Source organism: Coregonus lavaretus (genome assembly GCF_964263955.1).
Source record: "Coregonus lavaretus genome assembly, chromosome: 1".
NCBI classification, from domain to species: Eukaryota; Metazoa; Chordata; class Actinopteri; order Salmoniformes; family Salmonidae; genus Coregonus; species Coregonus lavaretus.
The window spans coordinates 50,004,578-50,027,223 of record NC_139988.1 but is presented as its reverse complement, the minus strand read 5'-3'; the positions used below and the strand labels follow the sequence as shown (position 1 = coordinate 50,027,223).

Sequence of the window (22,646 nt, the reverse complement as noted above, 5' to 3'; positions counted from 1 at the left end):
CAAACCCTGCCAGACTGCACAGGAATGCACTAGCATCCGTCAACACTAAACGCACTGAAATCGTCTTTGGCTAAGGAGACACTATGGGAGCCCATTACCTAGCTGGGCTAAAGAGGGTAAAAAACAGGGGAAGACGTGTAATGTTATATTGCAGACTCAGCCAAGGTTTAATAGGGCACCAGTGCTGCTTTGTTGTCTATTGGAGGTAGGTAATGGCCACACTGGTCGATACAAAACAAGTGGAATTGACTGACACTTTTGGCTCATTATGGGTACTTACAGCTAGAGGCAAGCTGCAGTCTTTGTGACCTATGCCTGTCATGGAAATGTCATAAGAGCTCTAGAAGATACACAATTCAGGTCTTAGAGGTTGGTTCCTGCTATTATATTGAGTGATATATTGTAATTATGCTTTGAGTCACTTCAATGCTACACTCAATTAAATACCAGTCACATGTAAGTAAAGAGTTTAACACATAATTTTGCCTTAATAAAATATTTGATCTTGAATGGGCGGATAGCGACCACAACAAATCAGGCATGAAGTCCGGGTGACACACAGTATTAAGCATCTCCAAACATCTATCAAGTCACACCACAGATCACTTGTTACCAAGGCCCAAAGCTTTTAGTCCATCTAAAACACTTGGGTTTCACTCAACCATTAACTCAAAAGAGGCAAAGAGGATTTTCTAATTCAACCTGAAAGAGCGAATGCCCCTAAAAACCAACTAATCCCTTTGAAAACGGCCTGTGGCATCAATAGGAGTCAGAAACATTTATTCTAGTGTAAATATTGACTACAAAGTGTACGGTAAATAGGATAATTTTGGTCATAAAGTCAGTCTCGTCTAAAACAGAGTTTGGAACGAGTAAATTAAGGTTGGGTTTGGATTACAATTATGTCAACAAATCATGCCCCCTTTTGCCAAGCTCCATGTGCAAATTGTCACTTCGCCCACTTCACTACCATTCATTGAATTGGGCTCTGTTGATTCATCGGCCCCAACGTATTCAAAGGATCACGGCCGTTTTAGACTGAAAAGCCCTATACGGAATGACCATGCAATGCAGGATTTTGATAATCATTATCACTATCATCGCTAGCATAGCTGAAGTTAGCTACCTAGCTAGCTAGCTGGCTAATGTTAGCCTACCTCAATACAACTCAGATTTTGCTTGGAAATGATAACATTTCAAAAGAATACATTTTGTCATGATTGTGATGTCGCCAGATTGACTTTAGATGCAGTATAACTTTAGCCAGCTAACTTAGATTGAGGGGACCACTGTATTTTAGCTAGCTAACATTAGTATTGCTAGTAACTGTAATGACAAAGTTGTTTCCTACTAATTATTTGCCTACTTTAGCAATTTCATCGTATTTCCATGCCACTCTAAGTTAGTGTAATTTAGACGAAGCAGTCACATTAGCCTCCGAGGTGCAACCCATGTCTACGGCACAAATAAATATTGGATGCATGTTGGCACTAGCTAACTCATGTCTGACTACAACACTTTACTAACTAGCAACAACAAACTCAAACCAACCCAGGGCCATAGCAAAATATGTCACAGTTGCATAGTGTAACGGCTTCACTGGCTTGAATCTAATCCAACGGAGCCAGTCAGTCTACATCTGTAAAGCATTAAATTAGCTTCCAATCAAGATTACGTTATTTCTCGAGCTATCTTGTAATTGAGGGAGGATGACAATTGTTGACCCTGTTTATCTGTTAGACAAAGTGTACAGTTGGGTGCCAGACTGATCCCCTGGTCATGAACAGATGCTACCAGAAGGAGACCTACCAGAAGTAGTAAGGTGGGTATCATAACATGTCCATCAATGTGATTGCAATGGTTTAGCGACCTCCAAAAATCATTTCATTCACTGTTCACTTGCTATTTTCACAACTTGTCAGACAAGACCTTGTGACACCTCCTCCATTGTTATCAGAGTCTCCCTCGACTCCTATGAAAAGGACATGCCACTATGAGGCCTCTGATAGTGACCCCAGTTACTGCCCTGATGACACAGACAGCTTCATCAACCATGACAGGTAATGTGTGTTATGTGAAATGTAAAAAGTTGTATCAAAAAATACCCGGCTTGATAAACTAGTAGGCTAATTCCCCAGCTAAGCAGATACAAACTAGTAGAATACTTTTGGTTGTGAAGTGCATTTGCAAAAAGCTTTGTCCTTTCATTAGAACAAAATGCAATTTACCACTTGGCTGTCTATTATATCACCCTGTCACAGGCCCTCCCAGTCAACACCACCTCATAAGATTGCCTTCTGTAGTTGTTAGGGAGCTGTCCAGTTTGCAGCCGAACATGCAGCATAGAGAAGACCAGCAAGGGGGCCCACATCAGCATCATGCAGACATGCCCTCGCTGTGAGCGTTCCTATGAATGGAACTGTAGCCACATGTTGGCAAGTATCCAGCCAGCAACCTTCACCTTTCAGCAGCAACAGCTTTCACAGGGTCATCATTTGTACAAATACAGAAGGTAACCCACTTCATTACTTTGATATATTTGATAACCCAATTGTGAAACATAATTTATGTAAACAGACATTATTTGTTGCTTATTTTTTACTTCTTATATGCATATAAATGTCCAGGGCATAACCTAGTCTGATGGAACCAGCCTGATCGTCTGAAGTGAAATAGAAAGGTAAACGCAGCGATCAGGTTGGTTCCACCAGGTTATTCATAACCACCATTGATTATGTGATCAGTGCTCTCTCTTTCTCTGTGTGTGTGTGTGTGTGTGTGTGTGTGTGTGTGTGTGTGTGTGTGTGTCACCTATCCCTAACTGCCATTGGTAATAGGACAGTGACTGTGTATATGTGTTCACAGATGCATGAGATGCAGCGAGACCTGGCACTGAACACATCCACTCAACACATCCACAATGGGGTGATTACTAATAATACAGCACAAATGTCCAGTAATAGCAACTCCCTTTTTTGTGTGTCACTGATGAACACAGCCTCAACTCTGCCTATTTCTACAGATGGACTGGAGATGCTTTTGCCAGACGGCAGCCCCCTTGATGGGGAGACCATAATTGGATAAGTTTTATCAGTTTTTACAATATGTTTGTGTGTCAGATATCACCTATCCCTAACTGCCATTGGTAATAGAACAGGTGACTGTGTATTTGTCAGTGGAGGCTGGTGACATGAACAATTTAGGAGGATGGGAGACCCACGGGATAGGCGCGGACCGCACGGAGACGTCAAAGTGTGTTTAAAAAATCGTGAAAGACTAATTATTTTAACCTAAAGCATTTAATAAAGACATTTATAGTACAATCTTATGGGGAATGGGAATGAGAGGGCTACTTACACAGTGTTGGGAAGGGATCACAGCAGTGATTGAATGAGGATATGAGGCATGAGGTGAGGTGTTCAGAGGCTTGATTTCAGTGCAGGACAGGGTTTGAAGTGACCAAAAGTATGTGGAAACCTGGTCGTCGAACATCTCATTCCAAAATCATGGGCATTAATATGGAGTTGGTCCCCCCTTTGCTGCTATAACAGCCTCCACTCTTCTGGGAAGGCTTTCCACTAGATGTTGGAACATTGCTGCGGGGACTTGCTTCCATTGAGCCACGAGCATTAGTGAGGTCGGGCACTTATGTTGGGCGATTAGGCCTGGCACGCAGTCGGCGTTCCAATTCATCCCAAAGCTGTCTGATGGGGTTGAGGTCAGGGCTTTGTGCAGGCCAGTCAAGTTCTTCCACACCGATCTCGACAAACCGTCTAGAATGTCATTGTATGCTGTAGCTCTAGCCCGAACCATGAAAAACAGCCCCAGACCATTATTCCTCCTCTACCAAACTTTACAGTTGGCACTATGCATTCGAGCGCAGGTAGCGTTCTCCTGGCATCCGCCAAACCCAGATTCGTCCGTCAGACTGCCAGATGGTGAAGCGTGATTCATCACTCCAGAGAACGCATTTTCCACTGCTCCAGAGTCCAATGGCAGCGAGCTTTACACCATTCCAGCCGATGCTTGGCATTGCGTATAGTGATCTTAGGCTTGTGTGCGGCTGCTCGGCCATGGAAACCCATTTCATGAAGCTCCCGACGAACAGTTCTTGTGCTGACGTTGCTTCCAGAGGCCATTTGAAACTCTGTAATGAGTGTTACTTATGCGGCCTACCACTTGCCGGCTGAGCCGTTGTTGCTCCTAGACGTTTCCACTTCACCATAACAGCACTTACAGTTGACCGGGGAAGCTCTAGCAGGGCAGAAATTTTACGAACTGACTTGATGGAATCCTATGACGGTGCCACGTTGAAAGTCACTGAGGCCATTCTACTACCAATGTTTGTCTATGGAGATTGCATGGCGGTGTGCTCCATTTTATACACTTGTCAGCAACGGGTGTGGCCTAAATAGCTGAATCCCCTAATCTCCACATGCTTTTGTATATATAGTGATAGGCTACAAAAGCTATAGGTCATTTATCTTAATAATAGCTTATTCGGGGACTTGCTCTTGGCAGGCTTGCTCTTGCCAATTGCTGAAAGTAAAACAGGCCTACAGCAGCATAGAAAATGCATGTCGGGGGAAAGTTGAGGAGAGGAAGTGCATTGTTGTGATCACTGTTTCACTGATGCATTGTATATAGTTGCACAGGACATACAGAGATGAGCACAGTGAAAAAGAAGACCCAATGGAATTGACAAGAATAGGAAAAATGGAAATCACTTGCAAACCACTTAAGCAATGAGGCAATGATATGCTGTAAAAGATGCTCAGGCTAAATGGTGTTTCTTGTTTTTGAATTGCTACATTTATATAAGAGTTACTATATTAGTTTTCATTAGGCCTAGATGTACATTTAAGTCTACCCTTTAGCTACAGCTCAGCATTCAACACCATAGTGCCCTCAAAGCTCATCACTAAGCTAAGGATCCTGGGACTAAACACCTCCCTCTGCAACTGGATCCTGGACTTCCTGACGGGCCGCCCCCAGGTGGTAAGGGTAGGTAACAACACATCTGCCACACTGATCCTCAACACGGGGGCCCCTCAGGGGTGCGTGCTCAGTCCCCTCCTGTACTCCCTGTTCACCCATGACTGCATGGCCAGGCATGACTCCAACACCATCATTAAGTTTTCCGACGACACAACAGTGGTAGGCCTGATCACCGACAACGATGAGACAGCCTATAGGGAGGAGGTCAGAGACCTGGCCGTGTGGTGCCATGATAACAACCTCTCCCTCAACGTGACCAAGACAAAGGAGATGATTGTGGACTAAATGAAAAAAAAAGAGGACTGAGCACGCCCCCATTCTCATCGACGGGTCTGTAGTGGAACAGGTTGAGAGCTTCAAGTTCCTTGGTGTCCACATCACCAACAAACTATCATGGTCCAAACACGACAAGACAGTCGTGAAGAGTGCACGACAAAGCCTATTCCCCTTCAGTAGACTGAAAAGATTTCTACAGCTGCACCATCAAGAGCATCCTGACTGGTTGCATCACCGCCTGGTATGGCAACTGCTCGGCCTCCGACCGCAAGGCACTACAGAGGGTAGTGCGTACGGCCCAGTACATCACTGGAGCCAAGCTTCCTGCCATCCAGGACCTCTATACCAGGCGGTGTCAGAGGAAGGCCCTCAAAATTGTCAAAGACTCCAGCCACCCTAGTCATAGACTGTTCTCTCTGCTACCGCACGGCAAGCGGTACCGGAGTGCCAAGTCTAGGTCCAAAATACTTCTACAGCTTCTACCCCCAAGCCATAAGACTCCTGAACAGCTAATCATGGCTACGCAGACTATTTGCACTGCCCCCCCACCCCCACCCCATCTTTTTATGCTGCTGCTACTCTGTTAATTATTTATGCATAGTCACTTTAACTCTACCCACATGTACATATTACCTCAACTACCTCAACTAGCCGGTGCCCCCGCACATTGACTCTGCACCGGTACCCCCCTGTACGTGGTCATCTGTAGCTCAATTGGTAGAGCATGGCGCTTGTAACGCCAGGGTAGTGGGTTCGATCCCCGGGACCACCCATACGTAAAAATGTATGCACACATGACTATAAGTCGCTTTGGATAAAAGCATCTGCTAAATGGCATATTATTTATTATATTATATATAGCCTCCCTACTGTTATTTTATTTTACTTCTGCTCTTTTTTTCTCAACACTTTTTTGTTGTTGTTTTATTTTACTTTGTAATTAAAAAATAAATGCATTGTTGGTTAAGGGCTGTAAGTATGCATTTCAATGTAATGTCTACACCTGTTGTATTCGGCGCATGTGGCCAATAAAATTTGATTTGATTTGATTTGCAGTTGTCACTATGACAATGAACACAAACTGAAAGCACTGAATGGTCACTCTGAACCAGTATCTGTGTGTTACATGCTGACTAGACAGGGCACGCTCGTGCGCCATCGCACGCATGTTGATTTTGTCCATCCACACCAGACACGATCAGAACACGCAGGTTGAAATATCAAAACCAACTCTGAACCAACTATATTAAGCTAGCTAGCTTGCTATTGCTAGCTAATTTGTCATGTTTATAAACATTGGGTTGTTATTTTACCTGAAATGCACAAGGTCCTTTTTTTTGTATCTTTGTAGAATTTTGACCTATTGAGTCAATACATAATCGTGTGTTCTCTACTCCAACAATTAATCCACAGATAAAGGGGAAACCTAGTTCGTTTCTAGTAATGTCTTCTTCTTCTTCTGTGCACTTATATGGCGGTTGGTAACCAACTTTAAGGTGCATTACCACCACCAACTGGACTGGAGTGTGGAACTCAGTTCATATTTCAATCATCTACGTGGGTATATGCTCCTAAAAAGCAATGAGGAGATGGCAGAGGCGGGACTTGCAGCGCGTCAAGCGTCTAAAATAGAACCAAGTTCTATTTTAGTGCCTGGCTATGCAGACGCCCGCAAGCAGTTTGGATGAAATGATTGAATAACATGTATGAGTACATTTATTTTGCAACGCTCGCGACGCAATGCGGGCAGAGTGGTCAGCATGTTAGAGACCTCATGAATGGTCTTGTGGTACGACCTTATTAATAGGCAGCGTGCAGTAGGATGCATTGATCAGTTGATTGACAGGTGCAGGACTCTAGAACGATAAACTTTCCTCTAGTGTGGATGCTCACCAATGTTTTATAGTTATATAGCCTATAGTTTATCATTATAGTTATTGTTACAGTTATTGGCTTGGTGGATGGCCCGGGCCTTAAATAACTCTACCACAACACAACTAAAATTATTATCATAACAGAACTAGCCTACTAGTAGGTCTGTCTAGCTAACAATAGTGAACTTGAATTAAATAAATATAAAATTACACTTATACACTTCCACTTGTTTACTTCACTTTTATACTCTATAAACTGACTCTTTCAAATAATTTAATCTGGCAAGTTTGCCACCAGCACGCTGCAGTAGGGAAGTAAAGTGGAAGTCGATTCCATAATTTCCATTGTTTGGCCGTGCACATAGCACAGAACTTTTTGAGGATCTGAGGGCCCATGCTGAATCTTTTCAGCCTCCTAAGGTGGAAGGGACATTGTTGTGCCCTCTTCACGACTGTGTTGATATGTGTAGACAATGATAGCTCCTTAGTGATGTGGACACCGAGGAACTTGAAGCTCTCGATCTGTTCCACAACAGCTCCGTCGATGTGGATGGGGGTGTGCTCAGCCCTCCATTTCCTGTAGTCCACGATCAGCTCCTTTGCCTTGCTGACGGTGAAGAGGTTGTTGTCCTGGTACCACACTGCCAGGTCTCTGACCTCCTCCCTGTAGGCTGTCTCATCGTCGTCGGTGATCAGGCCTACCACCGTCGTGTCGTGTGCAAACTTAATGATGGTGTTGGAGTCGTGTGCGGCCACGCAGTTGTGGGTAAACCGGGAGTACAGGAGGGGCCTAAGCACGCACCCCTGAGGGGCCCCCGTGTTGAGGGTCAACATGGTGGATGTGTTGTTGTCTACCATCACCACCTGGGGGCGGCCCAACAGGAATTCCAAGATCCAGTTGCAGAGGGAGGTGTTTAATCCCAGGGTCCTTAGTTTACTGATGAGCTTGGGGGGCACAATGGTGTTGAACGCTGAGCTGTAGTCAATGAACAGCATTCTCACATAGGTGTTTGTCCAGGTGGGAAAGGGCAGTGTGGAGTGCAATAGAGATCGTGTCGTCTGTGGATCTGTTGGGGAGGTATGCGAATTGGAGTGGGTACAGGGTGTCTGGGATTATGGTGTTGATGTGAGACATGACCAGCCTTTCAAAGCATTTCATGGCTACAGATGTGAGTGCTACGGGGTGATAGTCATTTAGACAGGTTACCTTGGTATTTTTGGGCACAGGGACTATGGTGGTCTGCTTGAAACATGTAGGTATTACAGACTGGGTCAGGGAGATATTGAAAATGTCAGTGAAGACACTGGTCAGCGAATGCTCTGAGTACGTGTCCTGGTAATCCGTCTGGCTCTGCGGTCTTGTGAATGTTAACCTGTTTAACCTTTTACTGCAGTGGGCTTAATCAGGGTCACCCAGAGTGTTTCTTGGTAGCCTTAAACAAATCTACTTTCAAACAAAAAGAAAACACCTCAGACACATGGTTATGGGCTTTTAAAAAATGAAGACACCCGTACCATGTCAGATATAGAGTTGAAATGTATTACATTTTGAGTTTGCATCCCAATATTACACTTTATATACACTACCAGTCAAAAGTTTGGACAAACCTACTCATTCAAGGTTTTTCTTTATTTGTACTATTTTTTTACATTGTAGAATAATAGTGAAGACATCAAAACTATGAAATAACACATATGGAATCATGTAGTAACCAAAATATATTTGAGATTCTTCAAAAAGCCACCCTTTGCCTTGATGACAGCTTTGCACACTCTTGGCATTCTCTCAACCAGCTTCATGAGGTAGTCACCTGGAATGCATTTCAATTAACAGGTGTGCGTTCTTGAAAGTTAATTTGTGAAATGTCTTTCCTTCTTAATGAGGGGGGGGGGGGGGGGGGGGTTATTCAGAAGACAGCCCTATTTGGTAAAAGACCAAGTCCATATTATACAGAAGACAGCCCTATTTGGTAAAAGACCAAGTCCATATTATGGCAAGAACAGCTCAAATAAGCAAAGAGAAACGACGGTCTATCATTACTTTAAGACATGAAGGTCAGTCAATATGGAACATTTCAAGAACTTTGAACGCAAAAAACATCAAGCGCTATGATGAAATTGGCTCTCATGAGGACCGCCACAGGAATGGAAGACCCAGAGTTACCTCTGCTGCAGAGGATAAGTTCATTAGAGTTACCAGCCCCAGAAATTGCAGCCCAAATAAATGCTTCACAGAGTTCAAGTCACAAACACATCTCAACATCAACTGTTCAGAGGGGACTGTGTGAATCAGGCCTTCATGGTCGAATTGCTGCAAAGAAACCACTACTAAAGGACACCAATAAGTAGAAGAGTCCTGCTTGGGCCAAGAAACACGAGCAATGGACATTAGACCGGTGGAAATGTGTAATTTGGTCTGGAGTCCAAATTGGAGATTTTTGGTTCCAACCGCTGTGTCTTTGTGAGACGCGGTGTGGGTGAACGGATGATCTCTTCATGTGTAGTTCCCACCGTAAAGCATGGAGGAAGAGGCGTTATGGTGTGGGGGTGCTTTGCTGGTGACACTGTCTGTGAATATTTAGAATTCAAGGCACACTTAACCAGCATGGCTACCACAGCATTCTGCAGCGATACGCCATCCCATCTGGTTTGGGCTTAGTGGGACTATAATTTGTTTTTAAAACAGGACAATGACCCAACACAACTCCAGGCTGTGTAAGGGCTATTTTACCAAGAAGGAGAGTGACGGAGTGCTGCATCAGATGACCTGGCCTCCACAATCCCCCGACCTCAACCCAATTGAGATGGTTTGGGATGAGTCGGACGGCAGAGTGAAAGAAAAGCAGCCAACAAGTGCTCAGCATATGTGGGAACTCTTTCAAGACTGTTGGAAAAGCATTCCAGGTGAAGCTGGTTGAGAGAATGCCAAGACTGTGCAAAGCTGTCATCAAGGGAAAGGGTGGCTATTTGAAGAATCACAAATATAAAATATATTTGGTTACTTTATAAAAAACTTTTTTGGTTACCACATGATTCCATTCGTGTCATTTCATAGTTCTGATGTCTTTACTATTATTCTACAATGCAGAAAATAGTAAAAATAAAGAACAACCCTTGAATTTGTAGGTGTGTCCAAACTTTTGACTGGTACTGTTGTACATCACATAAGACTGAAATGTAAGAAAACCGTTTGACATAGAAACACCGGCTTTTCGGCAGCTTTTTTGAGGTTTATTAATTATGAAATTATGAAAAATATTATTAATGTTTCACCCATGAGGCCACTAGGTCATTTGACTGCAGAAAAGGGCTACAGGTCTTACTCACATCGGCTACGGAGACCGTGATCACACAGTCATCCGGAACAGCTGGTGCTCTCATGCATAGTTCAGATCGAGCATAAACCAGCATTGGCCGACATCCGCATAGCAGATGTTTTGATGGTATTTTAGGTGTAACTGCGGTATGAGCTGACAAATCGATGAGCGGTTGCTCTTGTGTGTCACCAACCACTCTCTGCCTTATTATCCCTACCGCATTAGAAGTTCAAATCGGAGATAGAAAGTGTAGGCTTTATCGATGATAGAGATAATGACAGACTAATGCATGTTGTCATGTGAATTTGGATGGATTTGGATTATAGCCTATGAGTCTAATCGAAGTGTAGACAATAGAACATCAATTATTCGAGTGTTTGAACTTGTAACGTGGATGCATGTGATTTTTCAGATATAAAGTTGGGTGTGGTTTCGTTACCTTATCATAGACACTGCATCCAACGGCAGTGTCTGCGATAAGGTAACGCAAGGAGCCACTTGTGGATTTGAAAGCTCTTACACGGTTTCACCTCCAACACCGCCACAACAACTGCTATGCGGATGTCAGTTAGTGTGGCTCTGATAGAATCTAGCCCTAAACGCTTTGGGGGGGTCAAACCTCTGAATACTGTAATACTGTGGCTCCAACCCAGATGAAAGCCAGCTAAAATTGATTAGACTTTTCAAAGTGAGTGAACAAGGGCAAATGCACCAAAGGGGGACAGTTAATTAACAGTGAGATCGAATCTCTATCAATAATTGTATCATAATGTTATAACAATATGTTGTAAAGACATTTAAGAAGCATTTTAAAGACAACTTTTCTTAGTCATGAACCCTGATAACACACATCATCTATCTCTATATACCCGCTTTACAGAAATGTCTGCTCTATGCCTATAAATAAAAAAAATGGATTCTAATCCTTCGATACAGATTGCCTCTACAAAGACTGTGCCCCATGGAGGTACCCTATTCCACAGTTATTAAAACCCTGCCTTAGCAGTTGCCATCACATTTTAAATGATAACACTGAAAGACACCATAAAGATGAACACACCCTTCAAACATGTCATAATTCGATTAGACATCTATGGTACTGCAAAGCCCTCCTAGAGCTTCTTCCCTGGAGTGATTTTCCGTTGCACCATTGTACCATCCTGTCTGTAACGAGGAGCCATGCGATTGGCTCACACAAGTCCAGGGGTGCATTACAAGCCAAAATATGGTTTAATTAACCCCCTAGAGTCTATTGGCGCACTGGTTGTGTCAATCTAAGTAACATAATAAAAAATCCCATCAAAATGTGTCAGTTTAAGCTAGAGATCTGTTTTTTTGCATGGCCTGCGTCTCAATCCACCGCATCTGCCTATGTCGCCCTTCCGCATATGCGGTGGAAAGTGGCAGAGCTACAGCGCTGTTTCTCAGGCCAGAAGACATCCCAAAAATCGGTCTTCTCACGAAAACGTCTGTAGCATCTGAGCGGTTTGGCCTACTAATATGACCACTCTATTGAAAGGGGAGACTCTCACAAACATGGTGGTGTTCTTCGCTTTGTTCTACGATCCCCACAAGCCCCACGGGACTGAAGTCGGTAACGCTGATGTGCTAACTTTTGTCTGTAGCATCCAAACCGTTTGGGCTACAAACTAAAAGTAACCCAGACAAATGAATGGAAGTATGGAGGTAGTTTTGTGCTTACAAAAATAAGGGGTTAAATATGTGTAAAAAAAAGAAAATATGGGCCTCCTGAGTGGCGCAGCACTCTAAGGCACTGCATCGCAGTGCTAGAGGCGTCACTACTAACCCGGGTTCGATCCCAGGCTGTATCACAACCGGAGTCCCATAGGGCGGTGCACAATTGGCCCAACGTCGTCCGGGTTAGGGGAGGGTTTGGCCAGGGAGGCTTTACTTGGCTCACCGCGCTCTAGCGACTCCTTGTGGCAGGCCGGGTGCCTCCAGGCTGACCTCGGTCGTCAGTTGAAAGGTGTTTCCTCCAACACATTGGTGCGGGCGGGTGTTAAGAAGCACGGTTTGGCGGGTCATGTTTCGGAGGACGCATGACTCGACCTTCGCCAACGGCTTAGACTTTAGATTTGTGGCGGATTACACAAAAATAGTAATTTGTACTTAGTTCTTGCCTAATTCCCATTCAAGTCTTATTGCATTACAGTAAAGACAGATTGCTGCAGCTGTTTTCAAGTGTGTTACTGTTTGATTAGGTGCTTCTCAGGTAGATGCACTGAATAATAGGTAACATTGGTGAGATTAACATGTATTGATGTTGGGAGAATAGCACATGTGATAGAATTAAAAGTGCCTTAATAATAATGAAATAATATAGAATCATAATGTATACCAGTAAGTAATATGCTATTAATTTATCTAAATGTTGATAATACGATCTGTGTGCTCTATTGATGTCTGATCTGAGTTTGATTGGTTATACCTAGGAATTCCTATAGGGGCGCACGGGGCTTCCCTGCTCACTCATTCCAAGTGACTTGAAGCCGAAGCTACATCTCTGTGTGATTTATTTATATATTTCAGGGTTATAACACACATAACTGCAAGTAAGGTGAGATTTTTTTTTTATCCTGATGTTGACTCTTACTGACCTCTACTGTGTTAGACATGTGTTAGACAACCATTCACACTGTTCTGCCTTTAGAGCCCAAAATATCCTCCACACATTCAGAACATTGTCAAACATGTGGAAGGGAACAGAGAGCAGGCTTGCCGCTTGACTTGACCTTGCCCTGATGTGTTAGTTACCTTCTCAAAAATGCCAGAGTCGTGGCTCTTCATCTTGGAGTTGAAGCTGGAGGAGCTGTAAGGCTTGAAGGCTGGGAGCTTGGCTGTGTCCTTGCTGATATCACAGGACACCTGGCGGCTAGCCGGCCTGGAGCCCATACTGGAGAGGTCAGCCTCCGTATCTGTCCAGCCCTGGGAGAAGGAACCATTACATAACCGTCAGACAGACACCTGGACAGACAGACAGACATATGCATGCATCAGGACATATTTATCCGTACTGATTCGCTGTCGGAGGCGGAGGAGAGGCGGGACTTGACGGTGCTGGTGCGGCGTAAGCGATCGCTGATGTCGGAGGTCTGGCTGGTGACAGTGGAGCGTCGGGTGGACATGAAGCTGCTGTTGGTGGAGCGCAGGTCACGTCTACGTACACACAGCAACACCCCCAGACACGGGATGTACTTGGCTATGGCCATCCTGAAGACAGAATGGAGGGGGCAAACTAAGGATATGTACCCACATGAAAAAATACTACAGTTTACTATCGAATACTACGGTTCTTAGTATCCCTCGATCATGTGTAGTACTTTTATTATAGAATGTTAGTATACTGTAGAACAGTGTTTCCCAACCCTGGTCCTCCAGTACCCCCAACAGTACCCATTTTTGTTGTAGCCCTGGACAAACACACCTCATTCAGCTCATTGAGGGCTTGATGATTAATTGACAAGTTGAATCAGGTGTCCTTGTTCAGCGTTACAATAAAAATGTGTACTGTTGGGGGTACTCGAGGACCAGGGTTGGGAAACACTGCTGTAGAATACTACAGTAAATACTACTGTATTATCCGCAACAACAAAAAACACTGTAGTAAATACTACAGTAATGTATGCAAAAACACTACACTTTTTTAACTACAGTAAATACTACAGTATTACATTTGCAAATATCACAATTTGTGCCACCCATAAGTGACAAACCTACATGCCAATATGCGAAGGTACAAGGTATTTTAGGAAGATACAGTATGTACATGAAGGCAGGGTAAAGTGACTAGGCATCAGGATTAGGACCACCACACCTGCAGTCATGAGTCATGACCGCAGTAAAATTCCATGTGAACGTTGAGTCACTGTAATATCCATTTATACACTCTGGACATGCCTTTGTAGTACGCAACTTGCTAACTACCATCAGATCCTAATGGGCTGGTACTATTGTCCCTCTAACCACTCTGACATCAATGCAAATGCAATCGAAAATCACAGGCCTATAGTACTTTTAAAACTCACCTCACTGAAGGCTGATCAATTTGAAGAAAGAACTTCAACAGCAGGTTGAAACTGAGTGTAAAACATGGTCATTGTGGATGTTGTTTCAAAGCCTAACACAACGAAATGAACAGTGCTTTATAAGGTGATGATGAATTAAAAACACCCATATGCATATTAGAGCTTATGCATATGCATATAATCAGGATAGATATTAATAAGAGTAAAATAAAGGACAGAGTAGCAGCAGTAAGTGATGAGTGTAAAAATGTGTGTGTAATATGTATGTATGTGTGTTTGTCTTGTGTCTGTCTGCGTGTGTGTGTTATGTCTGTGTGGGCGTATGTAGTGTATGTGTGTGGTTTTGTGTGGTAGTGTCAATGTAGTTTGTGTGAGTGAGTGTGCATATGGTTTGTATACATGGTCTAGTGAGTGTGCGTAGGGTCAGTGACTAGCCAGGGGCCTGATGTATCATGTCAGAGGAAATTATGACTAACACTGAAAACCTCTGGACATTCAGTACTACAGTACAACTCTTGGCATCCCATCCTATTCTAACTCCCTCTCACCGGCTGTGTATTCATGTTACCTGATGAAATTGCTGTACAATATGATCTTGTTGCCATCTGATGCACAGTCAAATGTCATACAAAATCAACACAGCAAAGCTCTCCCTCTCTGCCGTGCCAAGATTGTATTACTGCTGATGATATCTGGAAATGTGCATGTACACCCTGGCCCGTCTACTGTTGCTAGCCCCAAATCTGACTTGTGATCAGATTTCGGCTTCACTGATTTCTGCCCTCGTAAAAGCTTGGGTTTTCTGCAAGTTAACACTAGAAGCTTATAACCTAAAATGGATCAATTGAAAGTGTGGGTTCATAGCTCCAATCCAGATGTGTTGGTCATTACTGAGACATGGTTAAGAACGAATGTTCTGAACACTGATTTTAAAGTTTCTGGTTATAACCTTTTTCTGCAAGACAGATCTTCCAAATGTGGTGAAGTGGCAATCTTTACCAAGTAACACCTTCAGTGCTCGGAACACCTTCAGTGCTCCACCAAGTCTGTCCCCAAACAATTTGATTTGCTGGTTTTAAGCATGAATCTTTCAAATAGCTCTTTGTTTACTGTTGCTGGGTGTTATCGTCCACCATCAGCACCAGCCTGTACCCTACCTGCCCTAAGCTCTCTCCTGGCCCCTTACACTAAGTCTGAAATTGTCCTACTAGGCGACCTAAACTGGGACAAGCTTAAACCACCTGACCAATTCTTAAAACAATGGGACTCCCTAAATCTCTCTCAGATTATTACCAATCCCACAAGGTATTTTTTAAAAATGTTTTACATCATTTAGCAGACGCTCTTATCCAGAGCGACTTACAAATTGGTGCATTCAACTTATGATAGCCAGTGGGACAACCACCTTTTTTTTTTTTTATGATGGGGGATGGGGGAAGAAGGATTACTTTATATTATTCCAGGTATTCCTTAAAGAGGTAGGGTTTCAAGTGTCTCTGGAAGGTGGTCAGTGACTCCGCTGTCCTGGCGTCGTGGGGGAGCTTGTTCCACCATTGGGGTGCCAGAGCAGCGAATAGCTTTGACTGGGCTGAGCGGGAACTGTGCTTTCGTAGAGGTAGGGGAGCTAGCAGGCCAGAGGTGGATGAACGTAGTGCCCTCGTTTGGGTGTAGGGTTATCTACTAAGTAATTTTTCCAACAATTGTTTACAGACAGATTATTTCACTTATAATTCACTGTATCACAATTCCAGTGGGTCAGAAGTTTACATACACTAAGTTGACTGTGCCTTTAAACAGCTTGGAAAATTCCAGAAAATGATGTCATGGCTTTAGAAGCTTCTGATAGGCTAATTGACATCATTTGAGTCAATTGGAGGTGTACCTGTGGATGTATTTCAAGGCCTACCTCAAACTCAGTGCCTCTTTGCTTGACATCATGGGAAAATCAAAAGAAATCAACCAAGACCTCAGAAAAAAAATTGTAGACCTCCACAAGTCTGGTTCATCCTTGGGAGCAATTTCCAAACACCTGAAGGTACCACGTTTATCTGTACAAACAATAGTACGCAAGTATAAACCCCATGGGACCACGCAGCCATCATACCGCTCAGGAAGGAGACGCGTTCTGTCTCCTAGAGTTGAACATACTTTGGTGCGAAAAGTGCAAATCAATCCCAGAACAACAGCAAAGGACCTTGTGAAGATGCTGGAGGAAACCAGTACAAAAGTATCTATATCCACAGTAAAACGAGTCCTATATCGACATAACCTGAAAGGTCACTCAGCAAGGAAGAACCCACTTAAAAAAGCCAGACTAAGGTTTGCAACTGCACATGGGAACAAAGATCGTACTTTTTGGAGAAATGGCCTCTGGTCTGATGAAACAAAAATAGAACTGTTTGGCCATAATGACCATCGTTATGTTTGGAGGAAAAAGGGGGTGGCTTGCAAGCCGAAGAACACCATCCCAACCGTGAAGCACGGGGGTGGCAGCATCATGCTGTGGGGGTGCTTTGCTGCAGGAGGGACTGGTGCACTTCACAAAATAGATGGCATCATGAGGAAGGAATATTATGTGGAGCAACATCTCAAGACATCAGTCAGGAAGTTAAAGCTTGGTCGCAAATGGGTCTTCCAAATGGACAATGACCCCAAACAAACTTCCAAAGTTGTGGCAAAATGGCTTAAGGACAACAAAGTCAAGGTATTGGAGTGGCCATCACAAAGCACTGACCTCAATCCTATAGAAAATGTGTGGGCAGAACTGAAAAAGTATGTGCGAGCAAGGAGGCCTACAAACCTGATTCAGTTACACCAGCTCTGTCAGGAGGAATGGGCCAGAATTCACCCAACTTATTGTGGGAAGCTTGTGGAAGGCTACCCGAAACGTTTGACCCAAGTTAAACAATTTAAAGGCAATGCTACCAAATACTAATTGAGTGTATGTAAACTTCTGACCCACTGGGAATGTGATGAAAGATATAAAAGCTTAAATAAATCATTCTCTCTACTATTATTCTGACATTTCACATTCTTATGATAAAGTGGTGATCCTAACTGACCTAAAACAGGGAATTTCAACTAGGAATAAATGTCAGGAATTGTGAAAAACTGAGTTTAAATGTATTTGGCTAAGGTGTATGTAAACTTCCGACTTCAACTGGCATTGTTAACAAGCACGCCCCCATATAGAAAATGAGAATTAAAAACATGTTCAGTCCCTTGTTCAACCGTGATCACCATTTGGCGAAGGGCTCAGCACACAAATACTCAGGCTGACTGGCAAATGGGAAATAAGTTCAGGCAAATGGGAAATAAGCGCACTCAGGCTATCCGGAAGGCCAAAGTTAGTTACTGTACTTTAAGAAGCAGTTTTCTCTCCGTGGGTCTAACCCCAAGAAGTTCTGGAAAAAGGTGAAAGACCTGGAGAATAAACCCTCCTCTTCACAGCTGTCCATGTACCTTAATGTTGATGATGTGGTTGTTACTGACAAGGAGCGTATGGCTGAGCTCTTTAATCACCACTTCAAGTCAGGATTCCTATTTGACTCAGCCATGCCTCCTTGCCCGTCCAACACTTCCTCTTCTCCCAGCCTTTCTAATGCACCTCCCTCTTTTTCCCCTGCCCCGCTACACAGCTTCACCGTGCAGGCGGTCACTGAGTCTGACGTGCTAAAAGAGCTCCTTAAACTTGACCCCAAAAAACCATCTGGGTCAGATGGTTTAGAACTTTTCATCTTTAAGGTTGCAGCCCGTATCATCGCCGAGCCTATCCCTCACCTTTTTAACCTGTCTTTCCTCTCTGGAGAGGTTCCCAGTCTTGGAAGGCAGCCATTGTGCATCCTTTATTTAAAGGGGGAGATCAAGCTCATCCTAACGGTTATAGGCCAATTTCTATCTTGCCTTGTTTATCAAAAGTGTTGGAAAAACTTGTCAATAATCAACTGACTGACTTTCTTGATGTTTATAGTATTCTCTCTGTCATGAGCCTCTCACTCCACCGGGTTACCACCTTAATTTTCTTCCACTCTGCTCACCACTCTCTCTACTCAGCCTAACTAGCTCCACCTGTCCCTGCTCTGCTCTGCTCTAATTACTCTGCCAGCTGCGCTGCATTACCCACTACCTCTCCCAGTATTTAAGGCCCTGTCTTTCAGCTCTCCGGTGTCAGATCGTCTGCAAAGCTCACTCCCGGAACCTGTTTGCTCGCGCTTCTGGCTCACCCTGGTTTTGTGACCCCGGACCTGCCTGATTTTTGGATACTCTTCTGCCCCAGGAGATCCAGACCTGCTTCTGCCATTACGACTCCTGACTACTCTTCAATCCCGGTAACTCTGACCAGCCTTCTGCCTTGCTACTACGTATTTTGGATTTCCCTTGAACTGTACTGCTGCCTTGTTTCATTCCGCCCTGTTGTGTCTGTGTCTCCCCCCCCCAGGACTTCTGGACCACCCACCACCGGCTTCATAGGACGCATCGCTGCCACTGGGGGAGGCACAGACCCAGCACATTGGACGGGATCCCTGTTACCCCTGGAGCCTTCATTCACTCCCTACTTCCCTTTTCCCTTAAGTTTTAATAAACTTTCTGGTGTGACGCAATTGTGGTCCTCTGGTCGTCTGTCTGAACCGTGACAGTACGATCTGACCATTATGGACTCAGCGCACACTTTTCCCGACATGGAAACCGATGAGCATGAGCAGCAGTTCCAGCAGCAGCAACAACAACTCGCCATGATCATTCAACTCCTCACCAACCTTACCCCAGCCAGTCTGCCCACCAGCCCTGCCCCCGAGTTACCTGCCCCGGTCATTGCAGCCGCTGCTCCGGAACCCAAGATTGGAAACCCCGAGCGGTTCAACGGCGATTCAACCCAGGTCCGGCCATTCCTGACTAGCTGCCGACTTCAGTTCTCCTTGCAGCCAAGGACCTTCGCCACGGAGGGGGCTAAAGTTGGGTATGCCATCACTCACCTGACGGGCCGAGCTCGACTCTGGGGAACAGCAGAGTTCGAACGTCAAACCCCCGCATGTGCAACCTTCGACCTGTTTGCTGAGGAGATGCTGAAGGTGTTTGACCTGGATTCACCAACCGCAGAGGCGTCTCGTGAACTGTTCAGTATTCGACAAGGCAGACGTACAGTCGCAGACCATTCCATCGACTTCCGAACCCTGGCTAGACGAAGTTCTTGGAACACACCATCGTTGGTGGACGCGTTCTTCCATAGTTTGGCTGACTATATCAAGGACGAGTTGGTCTCCCATGAACTGCCTTCCACTCTTGATGAAGCCATCGCACTGACTGTCAGGATCGACAGAAGGATACAGACCCGTCGTCGTGAGAGGGGGCGCCAAGGTCCACCTACTACCGGCATTCGGAGAGATCCGACTGGGCTCCTGTCATCTACTGCCACTCACCCAGGTCAGCTTGATCAGTCTGAGCCTATGGAGATTGGGCGAGCCTCTCTCACTCCTGCAGAGCGCCAGCGCCGCTTCACTTCAAACCTCTGCCTCTATTGTGGAGGTGATGGACATCGTGTGGTAACCTGCCCTTTAAAGGGCCGAAGCTCACCGGGCATAGGGGGAGTCCGGTTGAGTTCAATGACCATCCAGTCCTCCGACCGCAAACCCCTGCTGCAAGTTCACCTCCGCCTCTCTGACTCAACTCACACCCTGGCTGCTCTGGTGGATTCTGGCGCCGAAGCCAACATAATGGACATCAAGCTGGCACGCCAACTGGGACTGGAGAACCTCCGTTTGACACCTCCTATTCCTGCCCGGGCACTGGACGGACACTTACTCGGATCGGTCACTCATGTCACGGCCCCGGTCTCGATGGGTCTGTCCGGAAACCATCAAGAAACTATCCAGTTTCACCTGCTCCCCTCTCCAGGCCAACCCCTCATCCTGGGTTACCCATGGCTCCGCCGGCACAACCCTCAGCTCGACTGGGTGACCGGGGTGATCAGGGAGTGGGGAGAGGACTGCCACCGAACCTGCCTGCTTGCTGCCGCACTACCCCCTCGGCCAGTACCTACTAACTCCGCTCCTGACCTCTCCAATGTCCCAGAATGCTACCATGGTCTCAGAGAGGTGTTTAACAAAGCAAGAGCCACATCTCTGCCCCCTCACCGACCGTACGACTGTGCCATCGACCTCCTCCCTGGAACAGCCCCTCCAAAGGGTCGTCTTTATTCGTTGTCTGCTCCTGAAAGAAAGTCCATGGAGGACTACATCAATGGCTCTCTGTCCGCAGGATTAATCCGTTCATCTTCATCTCCTGCTGGTGCTGGCTTCTTCTTTGTGGGGAAGAAGGACGGATCTCTTCGCCCCTGCATCGACTACCGGGGACTCAACGACATCACAGTGAAAAACCGTTACCCTCTGCCTCTGCTCACCTCTGCTTTTGAGTTGCTCCAGGGAGCCACTGTTTTTACCAAGTTGGATCTCAGAAACGCTTACCACCTAGTGCGGATCCGGGAGGGAGATGAATGGAAAACCGCATTCAATACACCAACAGGCCACTACGAGTATCTGGTTATGCCTTTTGGTCTCACCAATGCTCCTGCTGTGTTCCAGGCTCTAGTGAATGATGTACTGCGGGACATGTTAAACAAGTTTGTCTTCGTTTACCTGGATGACATCTTAATCTACTCCAGAAACCTGTCTGAACACACCCGCCATGTCCAGCAAGTCCTTCATCGTCTTCTGGAGAATTCCCTCTACGCCAAGGCAGAGAAATGTGAGTTTCACGTCAAGACAGTGGCCTTCCTGGGGTACATAGTGGCAGAGGGAAGTATCCAAATGGATCCTGCCAAAGTATCAGCAGTCACTTCATGGCCAGTTCCGGAGAACAGAAAGAAGCTGCAACAGTTTCTGGGGTTTGCTAACTTCTATAGAAAGTTTATCCGGAACTACAGTACCGTTGCTGCCCCTCTCACTGCTCTAACCAGCACCAAGCAACCCTTCACCTGGACCCCAGCAGCCGACAAAGCCTTCAGTACCCTCAAGGTGAGGTTCACCTCCGCTCCCATCCTCCAGATGCCTGATGTGGACCGGCAATTCATTGTGGAGGTGGACGCCTCGGATGTGGGAGTTGGTGCTGTGATTTCTCAGTGGGCTGCGGAGGATAGGAAGCTCCATCCCTGTGCCTTTTTCTCACGTCGGTTGTCCCCCTCTGAGTGCAATTACGACATAGGGAACCGTGAGCTGCTGGCTGTGAAGCTTGCCTTGGAGGAGTGGCGTCACTGGCTGGAGGGGTCCACCATTCCATTTCTCGTTTGGACCGATCATAAGAACTTGGAGTACATCCGCACGGCCAAACGGTTGAACTCCAGGCAGTCCCGCTGGGCCCTGTTCTTCACCAGGTTTAATTTCACTCTGTCATACCGGCCTGGATCACGCAACACCAAGCCAGACGCCCTCTCCCGTCAATTCCAGAAGGATGACACCCCCTCCAAGGACCCTGTGTCGATTCTGCCAAGTCCCTGCATCGTTGCAGCTCTGACCTGGGCTGTTGAGGAACAGGTGCTGGAGGCTCTCCGTAACCAGCCAGGTCCCAGCACTTGCCCAGCTGACCGCCTTTTTGTCCCCGAAGACCTGAGGTCCCAGGTCGTTCGGTGGGGACATGACTCCCGCCTAGCTTGTCACCCTGGCTCCACCCGCACTTACAACCTGCTCGCCCAGAGGTTCTGGTGGCCCTCTCTGAGGAAGGATGTACGGGAATTCGTCCAAGCCTGCCCCATCTGCAACCAACACAAGTCGTCCTGCCAGCCCCCAGCCGGATTGCTGCAGCCCCTGCCTGTGCCCAGACGTCCCTGGTCTCACATCGCCCTTGACTTTGTCACGGGGCTGCCCCCTTCAAGTGGCATGACCGTCATTCTCACCATAGTTGACCGTTTCAGCAAGATGGCACACTTCATTCCCCTCCCCAAGCTCCCAACCGCCAAGGAGACCGCCCAGGTGGTCCTGGAACACGTCTTCCGGATCCACGGACTGCCAAAGGATGTGGTTTCTGACCGTGGTCCACAATTCTCCTCCGCTTTTTGGAAGGAGTTCTGTCACCTGCTGGGAGCCACAGTCAGTCTGACTTCCGGATTCCATCCCCAATCCAATGGGCAGTCAGAGCGGGCTAAT

At 45.8% G+C, this 22,646-nt stretch overlaps 1 protein-coding gene across 1 annotated transcript in view; it reads right to left on the bottom strand.

The window, feature by feature from the left end:
• Positions 1 to 22,646, bottom strand: part of LOC311130371 (melanopsin-A-like) — a gene marked incomplete at both ends in the record, with an annotated part of 88,653 nt that overhangs the window by 4,012 nt on the left and 61,995 nt on the right. The window contains 2 exons of the mRNA XM_084163095.1: positions 13,241 to 13,411; positions 13,501 to 13,696. Coding sequence (XP_084019221.1) covers positions 13,241 to 13,411; positions 13,501 to 13,696 — 367 coding nt within the window. The remainder of the gene's footprint in view (positions 1 to 13,240; positions 13,412 to 13,500; positions 13,697 to 22,646) is intronic.